Raw genomic sequence first — 19,316 nt, forward strand, 5'->3', positions numbered from 1 at the left:
AGGACATCTAGGTTGTTTCCAGGTTCTGGCTATTACAAATAATGCTGCTATGAACATAGTTGAACAAATGCCCCTGTCATATGATCGGGCATCTCTTGGGTATATTCCCAAGAGTGGCATTGCTGGGTCCAGGGGTAGGTTGATCCCGAATTTCCTGAGAAACCGCCACACTGCTTATTTGTTTGTTTTTCAGGGCTGGGTTTCTCTGTATAGCCCTGACTGTCCTGGAACTCACTCTCTAGACCAGGCTGGCCTTGAACTCACAGATCTGCTTGCTTCTGCCCCTTGAGTGCTGGGATTAAAGGCTTGTGCCACCACCACCTGGCTCAATGTGTTTGTTCAATTTAATTTTGTGATTATCCCCCTCGAGCATGTTTGTTTTCTTTTTGGATTTTTCGAGACAGGGTTTCTCCGTAGCTTTTGGTTCCTGTCCTGGAACTAGCTCCTGTAGACCAGGCTGGCCTCGAACTCACAGAGATCCACCTGCCTCTGCCTCCCTAGTGCTGGGATTAAAGGCATGCGCCACCACTGCCCGGCTTGCCTGTTTGTTTTCTAATGAGAGTAAAAACAGGGATGGACCTGGATGGGAGAGGAGGCAGGGGAAGAACTGGGAGTAGTGGGGGAGGGGAGGGGAATCAAGGCATATTATGTGAAAAAAATGTTTTCAATAAAAGGAAAAGAAAAAAGAAAAAGCAAAAAGTCACAAAGCTAGCGGTGCAAGGCCAGTGATCTCACAGCGTGAGAGCATGCCTCAGGAGAAAAGAGTGTTGTAGTACAGGCCTGTAATCAGCCTTGTGGAGATGGAGGCAGGAGGCCTGGGAGGAGCTAGTCCGGGGTCATCCTCTGCTATGTATTGAATTGATGTCTAGCCTGGGGTACAGGTGACCTCTCGTGGGAGAGATACAAGAACATGATCAGCAAGGCACAGACATGGCGCAGCACACAACAAATCAGGCTGCGAAGGTTTATGAATCTATAGGGAGGGCTTCCTGGAGAAGCAGCAGGGCCACACACACCTCTCAGGGCCAGGTCCAGTGATTTCCACCTGTCTGTGTTGATCCCTCAGTCACCTGGAGGAAGTAGTTCTGAGTTTCTTTCTTTACTATTGAAGCGGCGACTTTGTCATCCCATGTCTTGGTGGGCTGGGGAGATAACTGTAATTATTACATAAACATGAAGACAAGCTCTGTGTCCCAGTGACCCCTGTACAAAAGAGCCAGCCCTAGAGGCCCATGCTCTTACACTCTGTCAGGGAAGTGGAAACAGGAGGCCGGTCAGTCAGTCTCACCTACTAGATGACCCCTGGCTAGTGAACATGTATCTGTGGTGCTCAATTTTGCTTGTCAGTTTGGTAGACGAGTCATGCAATCAGATCTCTGGGAGTGTCAGTGGGAGATTTGCTAGTCTGCATGAAAAGTGTAATGTTCTGTTCTGTCCCTTTAAGAGACAAGCCATGCCTACTCCCTCTCCTATCCACTGAGCAGGCAGATCTTCCTTCCTGCTTGCAGCCTGAGTCTCTTCTTTTCCATCTCCCTCTCAAAGAGGCAGCTTCCATCTCTCCCTTCTCTCCCCCCTCTCTCTTATTTCTTCTCTCTCCCTCTCTGTGCCTCTCTGCTCTTCTCCCCTTCTCCCTTTCCCTCTATAACCCACTAAATAAATGTCCAACATCACTCTGCATGGCTGCTGTGTGTCTTTCTGCCTGAGACCAGCCACCTTCAGAGACTTGTGGCATGGTCTCGTGGCACACCCATCTGTCTGTCTCTCCTCATGGCCTGCTGCAGTCACTCAAGGAACTGCACCATCCCTGCCTGGGACTGGTTGCTCCTGGGACCCACTGCCTGCTGCCACTTGGAGACCAGAAATGCTGCAGCCTCTGGGGAATCCTGCAGCATTTTTTATTTAATACATTTCAGAAAGGCCCACTCTAAATGTAGGGTGGCACCATTCCATAAACTGGGGGTCCAGATGGAAAAAAAGGAGAAAGGGGTTAGCTGCTGCAAAGGTTTGGGGAAGCCAGGGACAGATTTATCTGAACTCTCCTTTACGGGAGTTCTTCCTTTTGGTTGCAGGAAAACTTAAAGACTGTTTTGGCTTACGTGGATGTCAAGCATGCTCAGAGCATTTGATTACTAGGAGACAGCAAGCTAGGGAAGAAGCCAGGGAGGAGAGGCTAGTCTCACTGTTGTGTGTCTGCTTTCTCTCCCTAGCCTCTGTAGTTAAGGGCATAAGTCAGAAATCACCAGCAGGTTCTAGTTCCTGGCTCTGATCCTGTGATATAGCCTGGGCCTGAATTCAAGAGCTCTCCTTCACCATAGACCATAATTGCCCCAAAACATGACTCATGGGGGCATTCCTTCCTGCCTTTCCTTCTTCTTGAACTATTACCCTGATGGAGCATGTTCCAGAGTGTGTACCTTAAACTGAGCATATGCAGTAATGTGCCCACCCATACGCCTTTTCCATGTGAATATGTACAAGGTTACCAAAGAAGAGGCCCGCCCCTTTCTCTGTTCAGTGAGAGCACACCATGTTGGGGGATGTTGCAATAGAAACTGATCTCAGCTCTCTCGTGGCCTGGGTGTGATGTGGATTCTGTATTCAGGTTGTGTTGGGTTATCTCACAAAGTTGCCCTCTGACCTCTACGTGAGTACTGTGTGCACACGTACATGTGCACACAAGCACAGACGCACTCACACATATACATGTATACAAACACACACGCGCACATACCATGTATAGACACGAAAATAACAAATAAATGTAAAATGGAACATAAGGAAGGTCAAATAAGTTATTTTGTTCTTGGGGGAACCAAGAGTAAGGCTGACCTCACTGATGCTGTTTTCTGACAATGGACACAGTGATTAGCTTCTTCCTGTAGCTGCTGAATGAGCTCCCCCTCCATGTCGAATTCCCAGACAACTTCAGACTCCTCTGTCAGAGGCGATAAACTACTAGCTGTTTTAAACTACAAAGCCTTAGGATAATTTTAAAAAAACGAAACAATAAATAATAAAACACCCAATTTTAACTATCGTCTCATTTTGATTTATCTAGCTATCTCTCTGTTTGGGTTTGGGGATTTGGGGAGTCTAAATGTCCTCCCCCCCAGTCTTCCCGGAAGCCACTTTCACATAAGATTGTAAGGTTCACCTAGGATAGAGTTCAGGCAGGACCATGAGCCGCCAGGGAGTGTCATTCAGAACAGAGCAGAACATGTGTCATTTAGGGTTTCTCCCCACAAACACTGATGTCCTTCTAACCAACTCTGTGTGAAAATAGACCCCTCCCTCTCACATCCTGCTCCCATCCCTGCCCAGGGTCCCTCCCATATCCTGCCTCTCTCCCACGTTTAAGTTTACACTGAGTAGGTCTAATGATCTATGTATTTGAAAATAGTTTCCAGGTTGTTGCTTCTAAAAAAGTGAATGAGTCGTGCAGGCATTTCAGTCAGTAATTGTACACCTCAATTCATCCATTCATCCCAAAAAATATTTACTGAGAACTTACGATGACCCAAGAACTGACATACGTATTAGAGGCATTGTGGCATCGTGTATCCTTCAGTTAGAAAAACAAACATCCTTACTCTTGGGGAAATTAAAGCCTGGTGGTGTGTATTATATCATTTAAGGGTTTATTTAGTGGTATGCTATTGTTATTGGAGTGTGCTCCTGAGCATGTGCCAAACCCACTTCCAGAACCTTCCACCAGCTCCGGTACACTCCTCAGAACGAAACCTAGTCCACGGTGTTTATCTCTCCGTTTCAGTTGTGGTAATGAAGCAGGTCCCTTGGCGATGCCTCTCTGGATGCCATCCATCTAGTCTGCATTCCTCTAATCCAGCACTGATTTCAAAACTTTCTAAAATGTGCTAAGTAGTTTCAGAGGATAATGATAGATTAAATTCTTTTTCTGTTGTTGTTGTTAAAAATACAAATTGGAACTTTAACATTTCCTATTAACATGAAATTGTCCAAATGGTACTTTCTTAGATCTGTAAGAATTTGGAGTCTCTGTTTACAAATGAGGTAAGGGGTGGGTAGAGACGGTTAGAAGAAAAGAGGAGATAAAACCCCATATTCCCAGCACTAACAACTTAAGAAAATCTAGACTTTTAGTAGCTTCCCACATGCGCGACCTGGAAATATACATCAACAGGAAGCTTTCTGTCCCTCCCAGGCTCTCCGTTTCCCATCCTTGGGTCTGCTGGGGTCGGTGAGTGGGCAGGAGACATTGTCATTGTTTATAATGTCCACAAGCTTGCATGGATGTGAATGACATATATTTAGAAAGGAAAATGAAGCTTTAGGAAGATCTTCAATTTAATGGGAGCTAGTCTAGTCATTTGAGAACCACAGAGCTTTTTAGAGAAAACCCACTTTTGCCAGCTGGAGGAAGTGTGGGTGGATGGGGTCCCTGTGACACCCCTGATGTCAGGTGGCCCCCACCTCGGAGCTGATTGGCTTCTGAGTCACTGCAGAAGAGTTTAAATTCTGCCCTGTCAGGCAAGTGTTCAGAGCAGCAGCTGGAGAGGGGCTTCTTTGAGAATCCTCTGTGAAAACCTCAACTTGGCTTTTGACCTTTTGGGAAAAGACCGTGTGAACTTGCCAGGGTAAGACATTTTCATCATTCAATTTTTAAAGTAACTTTTGCTTTGGTGTTTGAAAAATATGAAATATGTACCTGTTCCAAGGCATTGATCTCAGAGGAAGGTACGGAGAGCTAAGTTTTGAGGACACTGATTCTTATTTTAGTTTTCGTTAAGTCAAAGAAGCCAGGTGTTCTCCTGGTAATGCTTCAATTAGATCTCTGTAATTACCTCTGACAGAGAAAGTCTGCTAAACAGAGACTGAAGGGAAAGTCCCCTTGGAGTTTAGCTTCAATAATAAAACAAAACTGTTATATGGACGTATCTTAGATGTGCAGATGTGAAAGAATCTAAACCTGTGTGGCAGAGTCTCAAAAGCACAGTCATGGAAATGAAACATGCATCCTTGTTCATTTAGAGAGCAGTGGTAGTCATTAGGAGTTACATGTGCAATTGACAGATGATGTCAGCATCACTGGCAAGAACCAAGCATGTGACCATTACAGTGTGTATTGGGGTAGCTGGCCATTCATGTTAGTGTAAGGCTTTGTGTACAGATAGACTTCAATAAATGTTGAGTGGCTTTGCCTTTTAGGACATTTTCTAGGATAGGAAACTCGTGTGTGTGTGTGTGTGTGTGTGTGTGTGTGTGTGTGTGTATTCCCATCAGGCATGGTTTTACTCTGTACACTTAATTCACTTCATCAATGGAGTATGTATCCTCCACAGCAGGAGTGGTCAGGTCACGTGTTCCTTGCAGCATCTAGAAGATACTGCATGGCATATGCAAGTAGTTCTCAAGAGCAATGGCTCCTGGTTACCTCAAGTTTCTGCCTAACTGACACTCTTGTGGACTATCCTACCTTAATCTTGTTGATGAAGAACATGCAAACAAACAATTTTCTAAAGGTTATTTAGTCAATTTGCTGCTCACCCGAGGATGATGTGGACCAGGGTGTCTTAGATGTCTAGAGGTTTTTTACAACCCATATTTGGGGCTCTTCATGGTTATCCAGGCATATAATATTGAGCTGATAGGAGATGTTCTAGAGGCCACCACAATGACAAGAAAGATAGGGAAATCTTATTTGTTCATTTAGTTCTTTGACTTCTAATAGAATTTACATTCTGACAAAATTCCATTTTCCCTTCAAAGAGTCATGGTGAGGAAATTAAAGTAGGCACTGATTAGTTGATCGTAGTATCAGCACTTATTATTTTTATAGTATAAGTATTGTTTCCTAGCACCTAGAATAATGCCTGGTGCATAGGCTGTTCTCCACGAATATTTCCCAATGGTTAATAAATAAATTGTTAATTAGTGTTCTCAAGTCTAATGACAAGAAGACAATACACCTAAGTTACTTTTTCAAGGGTTTAGAAAGAACCTATGACTTTCCACTCTTGGATTTCTTTCCTTCATTCCGTCATTTCAGTTTCCATCAAAGAAGATCTATACAAGTGAAACTTAGCTTTGAGGAAATTCTAAGACAAGTTGCTTCACTTAATATAGAGTTTCGGACACACTCGAAACTAGAAGACAGTCGCTATCCAGACCCTGACTATTAGATCTTTTCCGTTCCAGGCTGACCATTCAGAAGTGTGGTAAAGTCTCTAGTGCAGTGACTTCCAAACGGCTGCGATTCATGTCATAGCTGTTGGTTCCCTCACTTGGGTGCTCTTACTAAACAACCACACACTGAATGCAGAGATTCTGTAACCGGGTATTGAAGGCGAGCTTGTGGCTCCGGCCTCGTGATCTACAGACAGGCCTGTAGCTCCCTTGTTAACCTGGTATTCGGAATCTTCTACTCTTCCTTGGAGAGTAGTTAAAACGTTCACCGAGGTTTGGTGTTTTCATTTGGAAACATACTTTACAAAAACATCAACAGCGCAGCAAGAACGGCTTCCTGAAGACTCAGTATAGGCTTTAAGATTTGCTTTTCTTCAATGGGGCTATGTTCTCTGGGAACCAACATCAGCTCTCCTGCGACACTGGGTTGTCTTGTTTTGGGTTCCCAGCCTTTCATTTGGAAAATTACTGTTTTAGGTCGGGATGTAAATAGTGTTTCTAGAAGCCTGAGCAAGTTAGTGCATCTTCTTTACGCTGCACACCCCTCCACTCCCAAGAGACTTCAACAACAACGCCACACCCTTCCTGGTGGAGCCACCACCTTTATTGGTTCAGAGTCACTGAATATCCCACCTCCACACTTTTGTTTTTAGGTAACAGAGAAATTAAAGGGAAAGAACTCAGTAGTCACTGGTGTTTTCAGGCATATTTTGTAGAGTTATGAAGTTATAACTCTACTCAAATTGTAAAATCAGAATGGAGATTTGTATAGCTTTCCTTCACCCACGATGTTAAAGCTATTGACGTGTAGTTATTTTGAGAAAATTGCATTTGGGACTTTTTTTTTTTAAAAAAAAAACTTTTTTAAAACAATGAATCTAAGAATTTAGAAAAATGTTTTTATGGCAGGAAACCACATCTGTTGAATTGGACTTATTTTAGGTACAGTTGAACATGTTTATATTTTCTTCCCAGAAAATATAAATAAATAAAATGTTAGATAATGAGTGTAAGAATAAATTAATATTCAGTGTACTAAATTCTAATAAAGAATATACTTTAAATTTCTCATCTTATACTAATAGATAGCCAAACTCATGAATCTATGGCTTAAAAGTCTTTTCAGTTTATAGCATGTATTTATGTATAAAGAAAGAACCTAGTGATTAGAGAGTTTGAAATGAAATTGCAAAGCTTTTGGGAACACATGAAAGTCAATCAAGTAGTGTGTCTGTCAGAGCAGCTGTGAGGGTTTTACTGCTGCAGGAAAATGATTTCCCTTTGAAGTATCTTGATAGGGTTTTTCGTCAGCGTTGGGAAGGTCTATGCTGAGGTAAAGGAGAAATTATTTTTGCAGCTACTGGCTTACAGAGTTTGCGATGAAGGGCAGCTTGCTTTGGCCTGTTCCTCTTAGTGTGATTCACAAGTGTATCCCAGATCTCTAGTCTTCTCTGGCTCCTTCCTTGCTGTGAATGGCACCTAAGAGAATCCAGCACAATCATGTATAATGTATGACTGAGTGCATTAGGGTAGACATTAAAGCTTTCTGGGCTGTAATATGAAGCCTGCCACAGCGCGTGGCTTGAAGATCAAAACAAAAGAAAAAAAAAACAAGTTAGTTTTGTCTAGACTTTATTATATAGCTATAAGGATGACTGAGTGTGCGAACGTGTGCATATGTGCTTGCACACACACACACACACACATACACGGTGGGGGACAGAGAGACAGGGAGGGGTGTTGATTTTAGGACAATAAACTGGTTAGCTGCTCTGTAATTCTACAGCACAGAATTACTATAAAGCATTTTTATTTACCTGGAAGCTTCTCTATTCTCTTTTCTCTACCTGCTTTCTCATTTGTACCTTATGAGTTCGTGCAGAAATGTTTGTAGGTGTCCTTTTTGAGGCATTTTTGTCTCTGAGGAGTGAGGTTTTTGTTGATGTTTTAAACGGAGGTGTAATTTGTATAGCACTTCCTCTGTTTGACGTGCAAAGCTGAGTGGTTTTCAGTGCATTCCCAGATGTGAACATTTAACCCCTTTACGGATATTTTCATCACCTACAAAAGACGTCTGCATTTTCCAGCCGTCACTTCTCAACACCCCATCTTTCCAAGCCTCGAGAACCACAAATCTGCTTCCTTTGTCTAAAGATGTGCACATTCTAGATGCTTTATATAAACGAGTCATGCAACTGTGGTCTTTTCTAGAGGCCTCCTTTTCAATCTGCTTAATGTGGTCAAAGCTCCTCTGCTTTGTAACACATATCAGGGCTGCGTTCTGTTTTATGGTCAAATGCTATTCCACCATAGAGGCGCAGTATGCATTCTCTGTCTAGTCATTCATCAGAAGAGGAACATATTTAAGAGGGTTTTTTTTTTTCCTCATAGAGAAACAGGTAAAAGCAAAAGCACCATGGTTTCTGTATTCTGAAGTGAAACATCCATGACTTTCATTACAGGTAGAGGAATCACATCCAAACATGAAGACCGGTATCCTACTTATGTTCCTTTGGGGATTATCCTGTGCTCTCCCAGTAAGTATAATGGTAGAGATATTATCCTCATGTGTACTGGAACCAGCATTGCTTTCAGGTACTTTGAACCAGTTGGTTGTGCATGCTTCAGTAAGACAAGGGTCACAGTCATTTGTTTGGGAGGCTGTCTTCTTTTATTTTTCAAATTTATTTTATTTTTATTTATTTATTTTTTTTGCTTTTTCGAGACAGGGTTTCTCTGTGGTTTTGGAGCTTGTCCTGGAACTAGCTCTTGTAGACCAGGCTGGTCTTGAACTCACAGAGATCCGCCTGCCTCTGCCTCCCAAGTGCTGAGGATTAAAGGTGTGCGCCACCACCGCCTGAGGCTGTCTTCTTTAAACATTGGCCAAGTTATTTCTTATTCAGGTTACTTCCATTTGTACGACTGTGATTCTCATCTTCATCCTTATAGCAGTGGTCTTCAGAGAGACACCCTGGCTCCCAGAATCAGCACTAACTAGGCTCTGTTAGAAATTCACATTCTTCAATCCTACCTCAGATCCTCGACCCAGATTCTCTAAGAATGTACACAGAAGTTCAGCAAGGCATGCATGTGGTCCTAAGATAGGTTAAGAGTCACCTATCATTGCCCCAGCACGTGAAGGGTTAATAAATGCTGCCTTGAGAATTTCCCTGCAGGTTTATTGTGTTTATTTCTTCTTTCTAGGTTGCCAGATATCAAAATACTGAAACCAAGAGCTCGGAAGAGTGGATGGTGAGTAGAAAATAAAATGCTCTGAAATAATTCAATTTTTAATAGTGATTAGTATAACCTAGTTGACTCAATGGCAAATGATAAAATTTTTGATAAATGAAGAGTTTATAAATACCTAAGCTCTAAGTAGTAAGAACTATGACTTTTAATTCATATAGGAAAATAATGTTTCAATTCCCACATAGTGCAATTGGATGAGGGAACCTTTTCTAGTTTCATTCTTATAATGATGGGTACCGTGGTACAGGGGGATGACTAACAATGAGCCAGCTGTTCTGGAGAGACCGAAACTTGACGTCTGCAAACAAAAGCTGTCTAGAAGGCAAGGAGTAGAGAAGCCAGAAATGAAGAAAGAAGAATTAAAAGATACTAGAGGCCTTACGATGGCGATGCTCACTGAGTACTGAACTCTCAGTCACTCTAGTGGCCAACTGCCAGTCACTCAGGAGCCACTGCCAGGCAGAGTTCTATTTCATATGAACCCTACTTCTCATTTTCCTATCAGCACAATGAACTAGGCATATTTTATTTCCTAAGTACTCAGCGGAAATGGAGGCACAGGAATTCATGTCGTTTGTCCGGGTTATATGCTTACTAAACGGTAGAGGGGAACCTTAAGTTTCTGACACTGTGGCTGACGGGTCAAGAAAAGAGCCAGGGCCAGGAGGTCTGCCGTTCTCGCGACAGGCACTGCAGGTCAAGGTTAAACACTACCTCAGAGAGCGTTGCTCATTGCTTTGCTTCTTGATGGCTTTTTCATAGGATGCAGCTTGGGCCCAACGCTCTTAGTACTTACTAAACAAAGACAGAAGCCTGGAGTTGGGTCCTGACCCTTCCTAGGGTATGAATAGGCGTTGCAGGACACACTGTGGACTTCTGTCCATTGGCTGGCTGTCTCTCTCATTTAGACAGAGACGTACAGGTTATTTCTTGCTCTGACGTCATGAGAAAAACACCAATGCTTTGCTCTCTTCTGGCTGCTAATTCCCAGTACTTGCTGGCTGGGGTAATTTGCACCTGGGCCTGCTTGTCGCACCATGGAGCAAAGACAACAGTTCGCAGCTCTTTCTCTGAGATTCCACAGACTAGAGCTGTTGAGAGGCAGGTGGAAGACGTGCCATTAGCAATTGTCCCCTTTCCTATGTAGTGCCTTGGGTGTGTCACATAGGACTTTTCCGTGTGATGGTGGGGTTAGGGGACAGGGCAGAATGTGTTCACCAATTCTCAGGCTTCTGAGACTGGAGAAAGTTAAAGAAACCCAAGGGTGACTGTTTCAATGACATTTAACGTTTGCCTTTGATGTCATTTTCCTCTGCAAACTCCACAAAGGGCTTAGCGGCTTCCTCCATTCACTTTTGTCTATTCTTGAATTTTGCAAGGTGGAAATACTCAAAATGGATTATTTCTTTGGATTATTATGTCATACTGAACAGCACCAAAGATGTTCCCATGCTGTTGGCTGGGTCCATTCTCACAGCCACCTCGTGGTATCACACACTGCATTGTAATGTTCTTCATATATGAATAAGGAACTGTCAGCCAACTGAAGAGAGCTGCCCAGCTTCTGTATACAGGCAGCATTCCAGATCACCGGAGCCTTAAGAGTTCCCTGGACACATGACTGTCAATGCCAGCATCAGGAAGCAGCAAGCTAACTGCCACTAATGCTGGAGTCTGAGTCCTAGGGTTGCTCTATATTACGTTTCCTTCTGTTGTAGGGGCAGCCAACTTCAGAGCAGCCGCACTGGGTGAAATGTCAGAAATCTTTCATTTTTATTTCAACATATATCTCAAGTTATTACTTATTTCACCTCAGATGTTAGACATTTTATCATAATACAGAAGTATGATACCTTCAAGTTTAAAAATCACCTGAAATTATTCTAAATATTTGCAGTAGCCTAACCACTTCCGAAGAATAACTGACTTTTCTTCCTTTACGCAGGGCGATTTGGCTCAGACACCACCACCACCTACGGTAACTATTTTATTTATTTCTGTCATAAATGTCTTAGAAAGCAACTTTAATACCCTTCCCCCCTTAGCCATTCTGAAAGTAGTAAAAATAAATGTTGAGCAAGTGATGTGTATCGTATTTTATCTTGGGAATTACAAAAGAAAAATAAACATTCTTTTCTCTTTCAGAACAGTGAGTCATCAGACGAGAGTAAAGTTAGCTCAGAGGAACAGGTAATTAAACAAGACTCCCTCGGCCTCTCTGGCTGCTTAGGAATTGAAGGAAAATCATGGGCGATTAAATTACCTGGCAGCAGTTCTAAATATAATATTTTCTAACCATTGGTTATGCAGGATAAACAATCCCATAAAATAAAAAAGGAAAAGTGAGAGAATAAAATTCAAATGTGAACATACTGTTCATTCCCTTTTTATCACCGGAGACATTGTGTCCCTAAATGTCCCTTAGTTAAAAAAAAAGAGGGAGAGACAAAATAAGGGGGAAAAAAACAACAACTAAAACACATGCACACACACACACACACACACACACACACACACACACAGAGAATATGTTACATAAGTTATGACCTTAATAAAAACAATTGCTTTAGGAGTGCCTGTCTCTTTAAGACAGTCCCAATGTGGTCCTGGGGGATAAGAGAGCCAGAAAGCTAATATCTTTTATTTAAAAGCATCCTGTGTGTGCGCTGGGGATCAAAGCCAGCATCTCATATTAGGAAAGCGAGGGCTCTTCCACTGAGTGCTCTCCCAAGCTTTGTCCCGTCACTATGCTCAAGCAGTCATGTGATGCAGGACTGTGGTTCTTTCTGCAGTACAGACCCACTTTGTACCCTCTACAGGGCCAAGCTTAGGAGATGGGGCACTAGCCTGCTTATCCTTATCTACTAAATATTCATCAAAGATTGTTAGAGAGATTCAATACCATAGCCTTTGGGGAAACGCCCCTTTAGGGGAGGATTCATGATTTATCGGACTTGGTGCTCTGTCATTTCTCAAGGGGGGGGGTAAGAAACGGCTGCTTGAGAAAGGTGTGATGTATAATTAACGAGGCAGGGTAGGGCTGCAGCATTGAGGGATATGTCAGATAAAATAGAAAGTAGCTAGGTACAGTGGCTCATGCCTGTTGAGGCAGGAGGATCACCCTAAGTTTAACTCCAGCCTGGGCAACACAGCAAGTCCAAGTTCAGCATGGGTTACAGGATAAAACACTGTTGAGACAGACAGACAGACAGACAGACAGACAGATGATAGATAATACACAGATAGATAGATAACAGGTAGATAATGATAGATGATAGATAAATAATACTAGATAGATAGTTAATAGGTAGATAAAGATAGATGATAGATAGATGGATAGATAGATAGATGATAGACAGATAGACAGAGAACTTGAGTGTCAATTCGTTCTTCCCTCCTCATTTAAGTTCTGACCGTGATGTGAGAACATACGAGGAAAGGCAGACAGAGCCCCCCTCTAGAGAGTGCCCTCTCCATCAGCTCCTGGACACTGACCAGAGCTGTTTACCTTGATTTCAGGCAAATGACGAGCCCAGTGACAGCACCGAGTCTGAAGAGGACGTGGACACTGACAGTGACCAGTCTGCTTCTAGACCTGCTGGTGGTCTCCCTAAGAGTGTGGGGACAGAAGCTGATAAGGAAGATGACGAAGATGACAGTGGAGATGACACCTTTGGTGACGAGGACAATGGCCCAGGGCCTGAATGGAGAGGACGCTCCAGACTGGACAGTGATGAGGATTCTGCAGACACCACACAATCCAGTGAAGACAGCACCTCTCAGGAAAACAATGCCCAAGATGCCCCCAGTGACAGCAGGGACCACGGCAGTGAGGAAGAGGCAGCCAGACAGCGTGAGGCAGGTGACTCCACTCAGGACAGCGCGAGTGAGGAACGTTGGGTAGGAGGTGGCAGCGAGGGCGAGAGTAGCCATGGGGATGGCTCTGAGTTCGATGATGCAGGGATGCTGAGTGATGACCCTGAAAGCACTGGGAGCGATCGGGGCCACTCCAGAATGAGCAGCGCCGGTATCAGGTCCAAAGAATCAAAAGCCGACCATGAGCTCAGGAGCACCCAGGATTCAAATGACAGCCAATCTGGGGAATTGTCAAGTAGCAAGTCCTTTAGAAGGTCTCAGGTCTCCGCGGAAGATGACGGAGGTGAGCTCGCTGATGGCAATAGCAGGGAAACCCAGAGTGACTCCACAGAGGACACTGCCTCCAACGAGGAAAGCAAGAGCGAGTCTCAGGAGGACACAGCCGAGAGTCAGTCCCAGGAAGACAGTGCAGAGGGACAAGACCCCAGCAGCGAGTCCAGCGAGGAGACTGATGGGCCATCCCAAGAAAGCAGTAGCGAGTCTCAGGAGGGGGTGGCCAGGGAATCCAGGGGCGACAACCCAGATAACACAAGTCAGATGGGAGACCAGGAAGACAGCGAGTCCAGCGAGGAGGACAGCCTGAACACGTTCTCCAGCTCAGAAAGCCGGTCCACAGAGGAGCAAGCTGACAGCCAGTCCAGTGAGAGCCTCGGACTCTCAGAGGAGAGTCAGGAGTCAGCCCAGGATGGGGACAGTTCCAGCCAGGAAGGCCTCCAGTCTGAGAGCGCTTCCAGGGAGAGCAGGAGTGAGGAGAGCCAGTCCGAGCAGGACAGCCCTTCTGAGGAAGAGGGGGACAGTGACTCTCGGGACAGTAGCAGATCCAGAGAAGAGAGTAACTCTGCAGAGAATGCTTCAAGCAGCGAGGAATACAGCCATCCCAAGAACATGGAGGCGGACAGCAGGAAAATGATGGTCGATGCTTACCACAACAAACCCATCGGGGACCAAGACGACAACGACTGCCAAGATGGCTACTAGCATTAGCTTGTCTAAGAAATGGCTCTCCCAGAGAGGAGTCTGGGGGGCCTAGGAGTAGGGAGTTCACTGCACCTATAACTTATTCATGTTTTGATCAGAAGTAAAACCAGGGCCATTTCTTTCCGTGAGGAACTGTTTTAACACTACACTGTCCTACGAGTCACCCACTCCCTGGAAGTTTGAGTACCGTGGCATGAACACACACAGTAAACGTGAACAGAGGGGTGTGTGCGCCCGGTAGCCCCGACTCACTAGCCTGACCGTTTTTGGGGTTCTGTTAAGTACGAGGCACAGCACTAGGTCCCTGGGACGGAAAGGTGCTTCAGGCTGAGTTTTGCTCCTGAGGAGCCTAAGGAGAAATATGCAAAATGAAAACATTAAAGGGGAACACTGAAGGGAGCCCCTGCCATGGCTGAGGCTTGTGCAGAGTGCATGGCGGCTCAGCAAGGGGGACCAGCTTCGCTTAGGAGAACGAGAGGGTTTCGCAGCCGCAAGGACTGGAGTTGCTGGGTTACCTAGGATTCTCCATTGAAGACAACATAATTCTATTTATTCTTGAGATAACCATTATTAAATCCTATCCAGTGAAATGTTTAGTTTGTAAAAAGCACTCTCAAACCAAGGCCCAGTGGGATATCTTGGATAAATATTTTTTTCCCAATTAATTTACCCCATTCAGTGATTTTGTGGGCCTTCTGTGAACAGTGCCTTATTGATGATGAAATGGAAAATTTGGTGGGGAGTTAGGAGGAAAAAATAATTTAAAAATAAAAATAGCTTTATTTTTTCCAAACTACCCCGAGTCTTTTATATGTGTTGCACATAGCAAAATTCTGTACATAGGGCTGGACTTTTTTTCTTTGTATTTTTTTTTCTCAAATGCTATTGAATGAAGTATTACCTCATGGAAAAGCATTTGTTTTATAATAAAGATAATAATACCCCAAGGAATTGTGTGCTTATTTATTATGGTGCCTTTGTTTACTAGAATATATTCAAGGTAGGTAATCCTTATTTTTGAAACATTTCCAATTATTTTGTTTATTCTTTTAATATAAAAATTTTTCCCCCTTAAATTATTTCATGAAAAATGTCTTTGGAAGTGTGCTGGCAGGATGGTCAAATGATATGTTGCAGAGGGCCAGAGGGATGGTTTACTGGGTCGAGCTCATCTGGCTCACGGAGAGGACCTGAATGTGGACCCCAGTGCCCACCTTTGGTGGCTCACAACTGCCCGTAACTGCTATCATTTAAAAAGACATGGGGAATCAAAGCAGGTCCCACGAGGGACTGCGGGTCACCCCGGGCCTTGGTAGGGGGATATCTGCTTGTTTAGGCAGAAGAGGGGGTGAGGGTTAGGAGTGGGCGGTGCTTGTTTCTAAAGGGACAGGGTCCCCAGGTGACAGACCAGGCCAGCAGATTATAACAGTAACTCCATCTCCAGAGTGCTCTTATGCCTGTGTCCTCCAAGTGCACCTGCATTCATGGGCACATGCCCCTTCCCCCACAGACATACACATAACTGAAAATAAAAACGTATGTGTTTGTGATAGTTCACTAATTACACCTACTATAGATAAGGAGGAGATTCGATTCTTAGCTTTGGTCTGAGGCCTCCGCAGAAGCCCGTGATGTTTGAGACCAGTATTACTTCATACTATTTTCAGATGCCCATCTGTGTATTCTAGAAGGTCCAGGAAAACAAAATCCTTAAGCATTTGTGTCCTGGAGGAGAATAATTTCCCCTCAGCACTTCGGGCTCCCGACTCTGTTTCCCTTCGGATGACAGTGCAGTGCTTATGAATTTCCTGCCATTGAGTTAAAAGAGTCCAGATGTAGGTCTGGTCCCCTTTGTCTTCCCTCTCAAGGTCAAAGCTGCATTCCCTTGAGGATATATTCGTGCATGTACAAACCTAACTATGCATGCATGTTCTCTAATCCTTCCCTTTGAGAATCTAAGTTAGGGGGTCTGGAGCATGACCTGGAGTTATTCTGCCATAGCCTGCCCATACACATGTGTCTGGGTTCTAGGCTCTTTGTAGTAACTGCTTCCTGCAAACTCATAGTTCTTTCAGAGATAATTGTCCCATTTTGGGGCCTCTTAGGTGCCTGAGGCATACATGACAGTATTTTGAAAACTCATTGAAACAGTTTAATATTCATCCTTACTAATTTATATGTATTTTATATATGAATATAACATGTATATGTAGTGTCAGAGAACATGTGACTACATTTGTAATTGCATAATATCCTGTTTCTTAACTCAAATATTGAGTATCTTTTCCTTATTTACTAGCTAAAGAGAAAAGTATTTACTGGGCTTTAACACTATTGTACTGTACTAGCTTTTAATTTTATTTATTTATTATTTAATATTATTCAGATGAAATTGATTTTAGACTGAATTATCAAAGCGACATTAAAAATGCACAAAATTCAGTTAAAATCAGTAAAATGTTGGCCTTTGAAAATGTGGGCAAGGGAGGGACTCCTCAGCATGTAATCCGCTCTGTAGGATGGCCTGAAACCACTTGGTAAACTACTGCATAAGAACTGCGGTTATTCAACAGAACTTTACATTGAGATACAGTGGATTCATGCACAGCAGTGGGTCTTGCTGGGTCTTGCTGTCTGGGTGAAGGTGGAAAAATGAGACAAGGTGGCCAACAAACCCCTTTCTACCCCTTTCATCTACAGGGAACGATGTTGGTTCCTGGGCCGGCCTGCAGCTCCCCCCAAAGTCTTTAAAAAGCCCCTGTTCTGGCTCTATCAAAAAGGTCCTGGGGTTAAAATCAGCCTGGCATTAGTTTTGGGTTTGATGGTGTTTTACAGTACCAGGTCATTGTAAAATGTAGCCAGTGTAGCGAGCTTGTACTATCCTGTAATAGTCAACTCTGGGACCTTTCGACTACCCTTAGGCCTGTGTACAGGTGAAGAAAACACACTAAACAAGCTATAACCCTGATTTATTTGTTAGACTGGATCCCAGCACCCCCACCCCTCAGCGTCACAGGTGTGCTCGATTCCTCTGACAAGAAGCTAACAGGTGCTGCGTTTGGTACCAGGCATATGCGCCCCACTAAGCCCCCAGATGATATTAATTAAACAGCCAGTCATCAGAAAACAAATGAAAAACAAACGCCCCCCTCCCCCCCAAACAAAGATGTTTTGATTTTTGAGAAACTGACTTTCGCTGGTTTAGATAAAGCTGGGACTTCTCTGAGTTTTCTTCTCGGTGTTTTTCTATTAGCGTTGGCCTCCTTGTCAAGATAAGTCAGGATCTACATGTGTCCAAGGTTTCCCTCTGCCTTTGTACCCGACACACCAGGCAGAAGTCAGAGCCAGAGAAGGGTCTTCAGAGTAGGGAGCCCATGGTGAGGAAGCCTGCCTGCCTTTGGCACAGATCACGGCCGCTATTTGAAGCAACTGTGGAGCCAACAGCACAGGGAACGTTGCCCTTGTCTTGGATAACACAGTCTGGCCTTTACAGACGGCAGGCCTGGAGACTGCTGGGAGTTCCTCCTGGGGAAGAAGGCTCTGTGAGCTAAGGGGAAGGTGAACCGCTTCTCACCATCATCTCCTTCCAGGGGCCGCCTCTGCTCTGCTCCCATCCCGGCTGGCCGGCAGTACCATGTAGGTTTAGAGTCTTCTGTGCTGTCTAAAGGCCACTGTGCAAGTAAGAGAAGCCCACACTGAGACCGGTCTGTCCCCCTGAGAAGGGGATTCCAGATGGGATGACAATTGTCTTTCAAGGGGACAAATGAAGACCCATTTCCACCATTTTCTAGAGAGTTTCTGAGAGTAGAGTGTGCTTGCTCTGCTTTCAAACATTAGGGGCTATCCAGGGCACCATAGAGGGAGGGCACAGCGAACTCTTCCCGGCCGCACAAGGTCCTAGACACAGTTCACGCACACCATGCGCTCCAAGCACATACATTTCCTATAGTGTGGTCGGAAATATTTTCGTCGGTCATCAATATACATATGTTTCGTGTTTTATAGTTTTCACGTTGTCACAAGTAACCCAGATTATCTGTGCACCTTTCTTCTTTTTTCTTAATAATATTAATGATGAAGCAGCCAACAACTTTGTGCTAATATTATTTTGCTACTTACCGTCCTAAGGTGATCTGTTCTGGAGTAGAAAGAGCATCCTCCACAAGACTTCTGCCACGATGCCCGGCCGTTTACCCTCCTAGCCAGTCTGAATGAGAAGAAAGCACACAGGATCTGGAGCCTAGTCTACAGAACTGAAAAGCACATTTAACTAAGCTAGATTTCTTGACTTAAGGCTGGCAATTTGATGGCACCATCTGATAGCAAATATGCAACTTACTCAAAGAGAACAGCAATTCCTAAATTGTAGCCTTCCCAGAGCTCAATGTAGAGAGTTACAATTTAACAATACCATTATGATTTAAAAGATGAACATGATCATTACGTGTAATTGGAACCCCTTTCTCCTCCCTCCATCCTTCCTTGCCCTTTCCCGCATCCTCCCCACTCCCTCTCCAAGGCTGCCTTCAATGTCTCTGGGCCTCCAGTTCTTTATCCTTCTCAGACTCCTGTGTACTGGGATTACCTATGTAGGTCATATCCTGGGAACTAATATTTGCATGAGTGATCCAGTGTTGTAATTTCCATAAAGTCCAGCAGATGGCAGCATTGCTTGCTGTTGTAGCCCATGAGCGCCTGGAGGAGAATGGGAACCAGCGCACAGGCGGGTGGGTCAGTGTTGGACAGAACGCAGTGCAGGGAAAGCCACATTCCTTGATCTGCTACCAGTAACTTTATAAACGATGTATTATAGTGATCTAACTTTAGTTTTTAATTAAAAATTCCCCTGTACGGGTCTTGTGCACGCTGTCATGGTCTCTGTGTGTCCAGGAGCGCATCAGTGCTCAGGTGTCAGGAAGACGCCCTGACCTTGGGATCGCTCATCACCCCTGGCTCTTACTATCTTTCTGTCTCCTCTTCTACGCACACTGTAGGAAACAAAATCAATAAAAAGCAAGTTAAACAAGCAAACAAAACTACTTCTC

The 19,316-nt window shown here is 44.2% G+C and overlaps 1 protein-coding gene across 1 annotated transcript; it reads left to right on the forward strand.

Annotated features, from left to right (window-relative positions):
- The first annotated feature begins 4,529 nt into the window (after positions 1-4,529).
- Dmp1 (dentin matrix acidic phosphoprotein 1) lies at positions 4,530-15,218 on the forward strand. Its single transcript, XM_050155801.1, has 6 exons — positions 4,530-4,616; positions 8,628-8,702; positions 9,370-9,417; positions 11,363-11,395; positions 11,563-11,607; positions 12,937-15,218. The coding sequence occupies exons 2-6, from the start codon at positions 8,649-8,651 to the stop codon at positions 14,269-14,271; spliced, it is 1,515 nt and encodes a 504-aa protein (XP_050011758.1). The 5' UTR covers positions 4,530-4,616; positions 8,628-8,648; the 3' UTR covers positions 14,272-15,218.
- Positions 15,219-19,316: the final 4,098 nt, after the last annotated feature.

Source organism: Alexandromys fortis, unplaced genomic scaffold (genome assembly GCF_014885135.2).
Source record: "Alexandromys fortis isolate MF-2015 unplaced genomic scaffold, M_Fortis_MF-2015_v1.1 scaffold_87, whole genome shotgun sequence".
Taxonomy (NCBI): domain Eukaryota; kingdom Metazoa; phylum Chordata; class Mammalia; order Rodentia; family Cricetidae; genus Alexandromys; species Alexandromys fortis.

Coding starts and splice junctions, on each gene's coding strand:
- Dmp1 (XM_050155801.1), top strand. CDS start 8,649: ATGAAGACCGGTATCCTACTTATGTTCCTTTGGGGATTATCCTGTGCT. Junction 8,703..9,369: donor GATTATCCTGTGCTCTCCCA/GTAAGTATAATG, acceptor TCTTCTTTCTAG/GTTGCCAGATATCAAAATAC. Junction 11,608..12,936: donor AAGTTAGCTCAGAGGAACAG/GTAATTAAACAA, acceptor CCTTGATTTCAG/GCAAATGACGAGCCCAGTGA.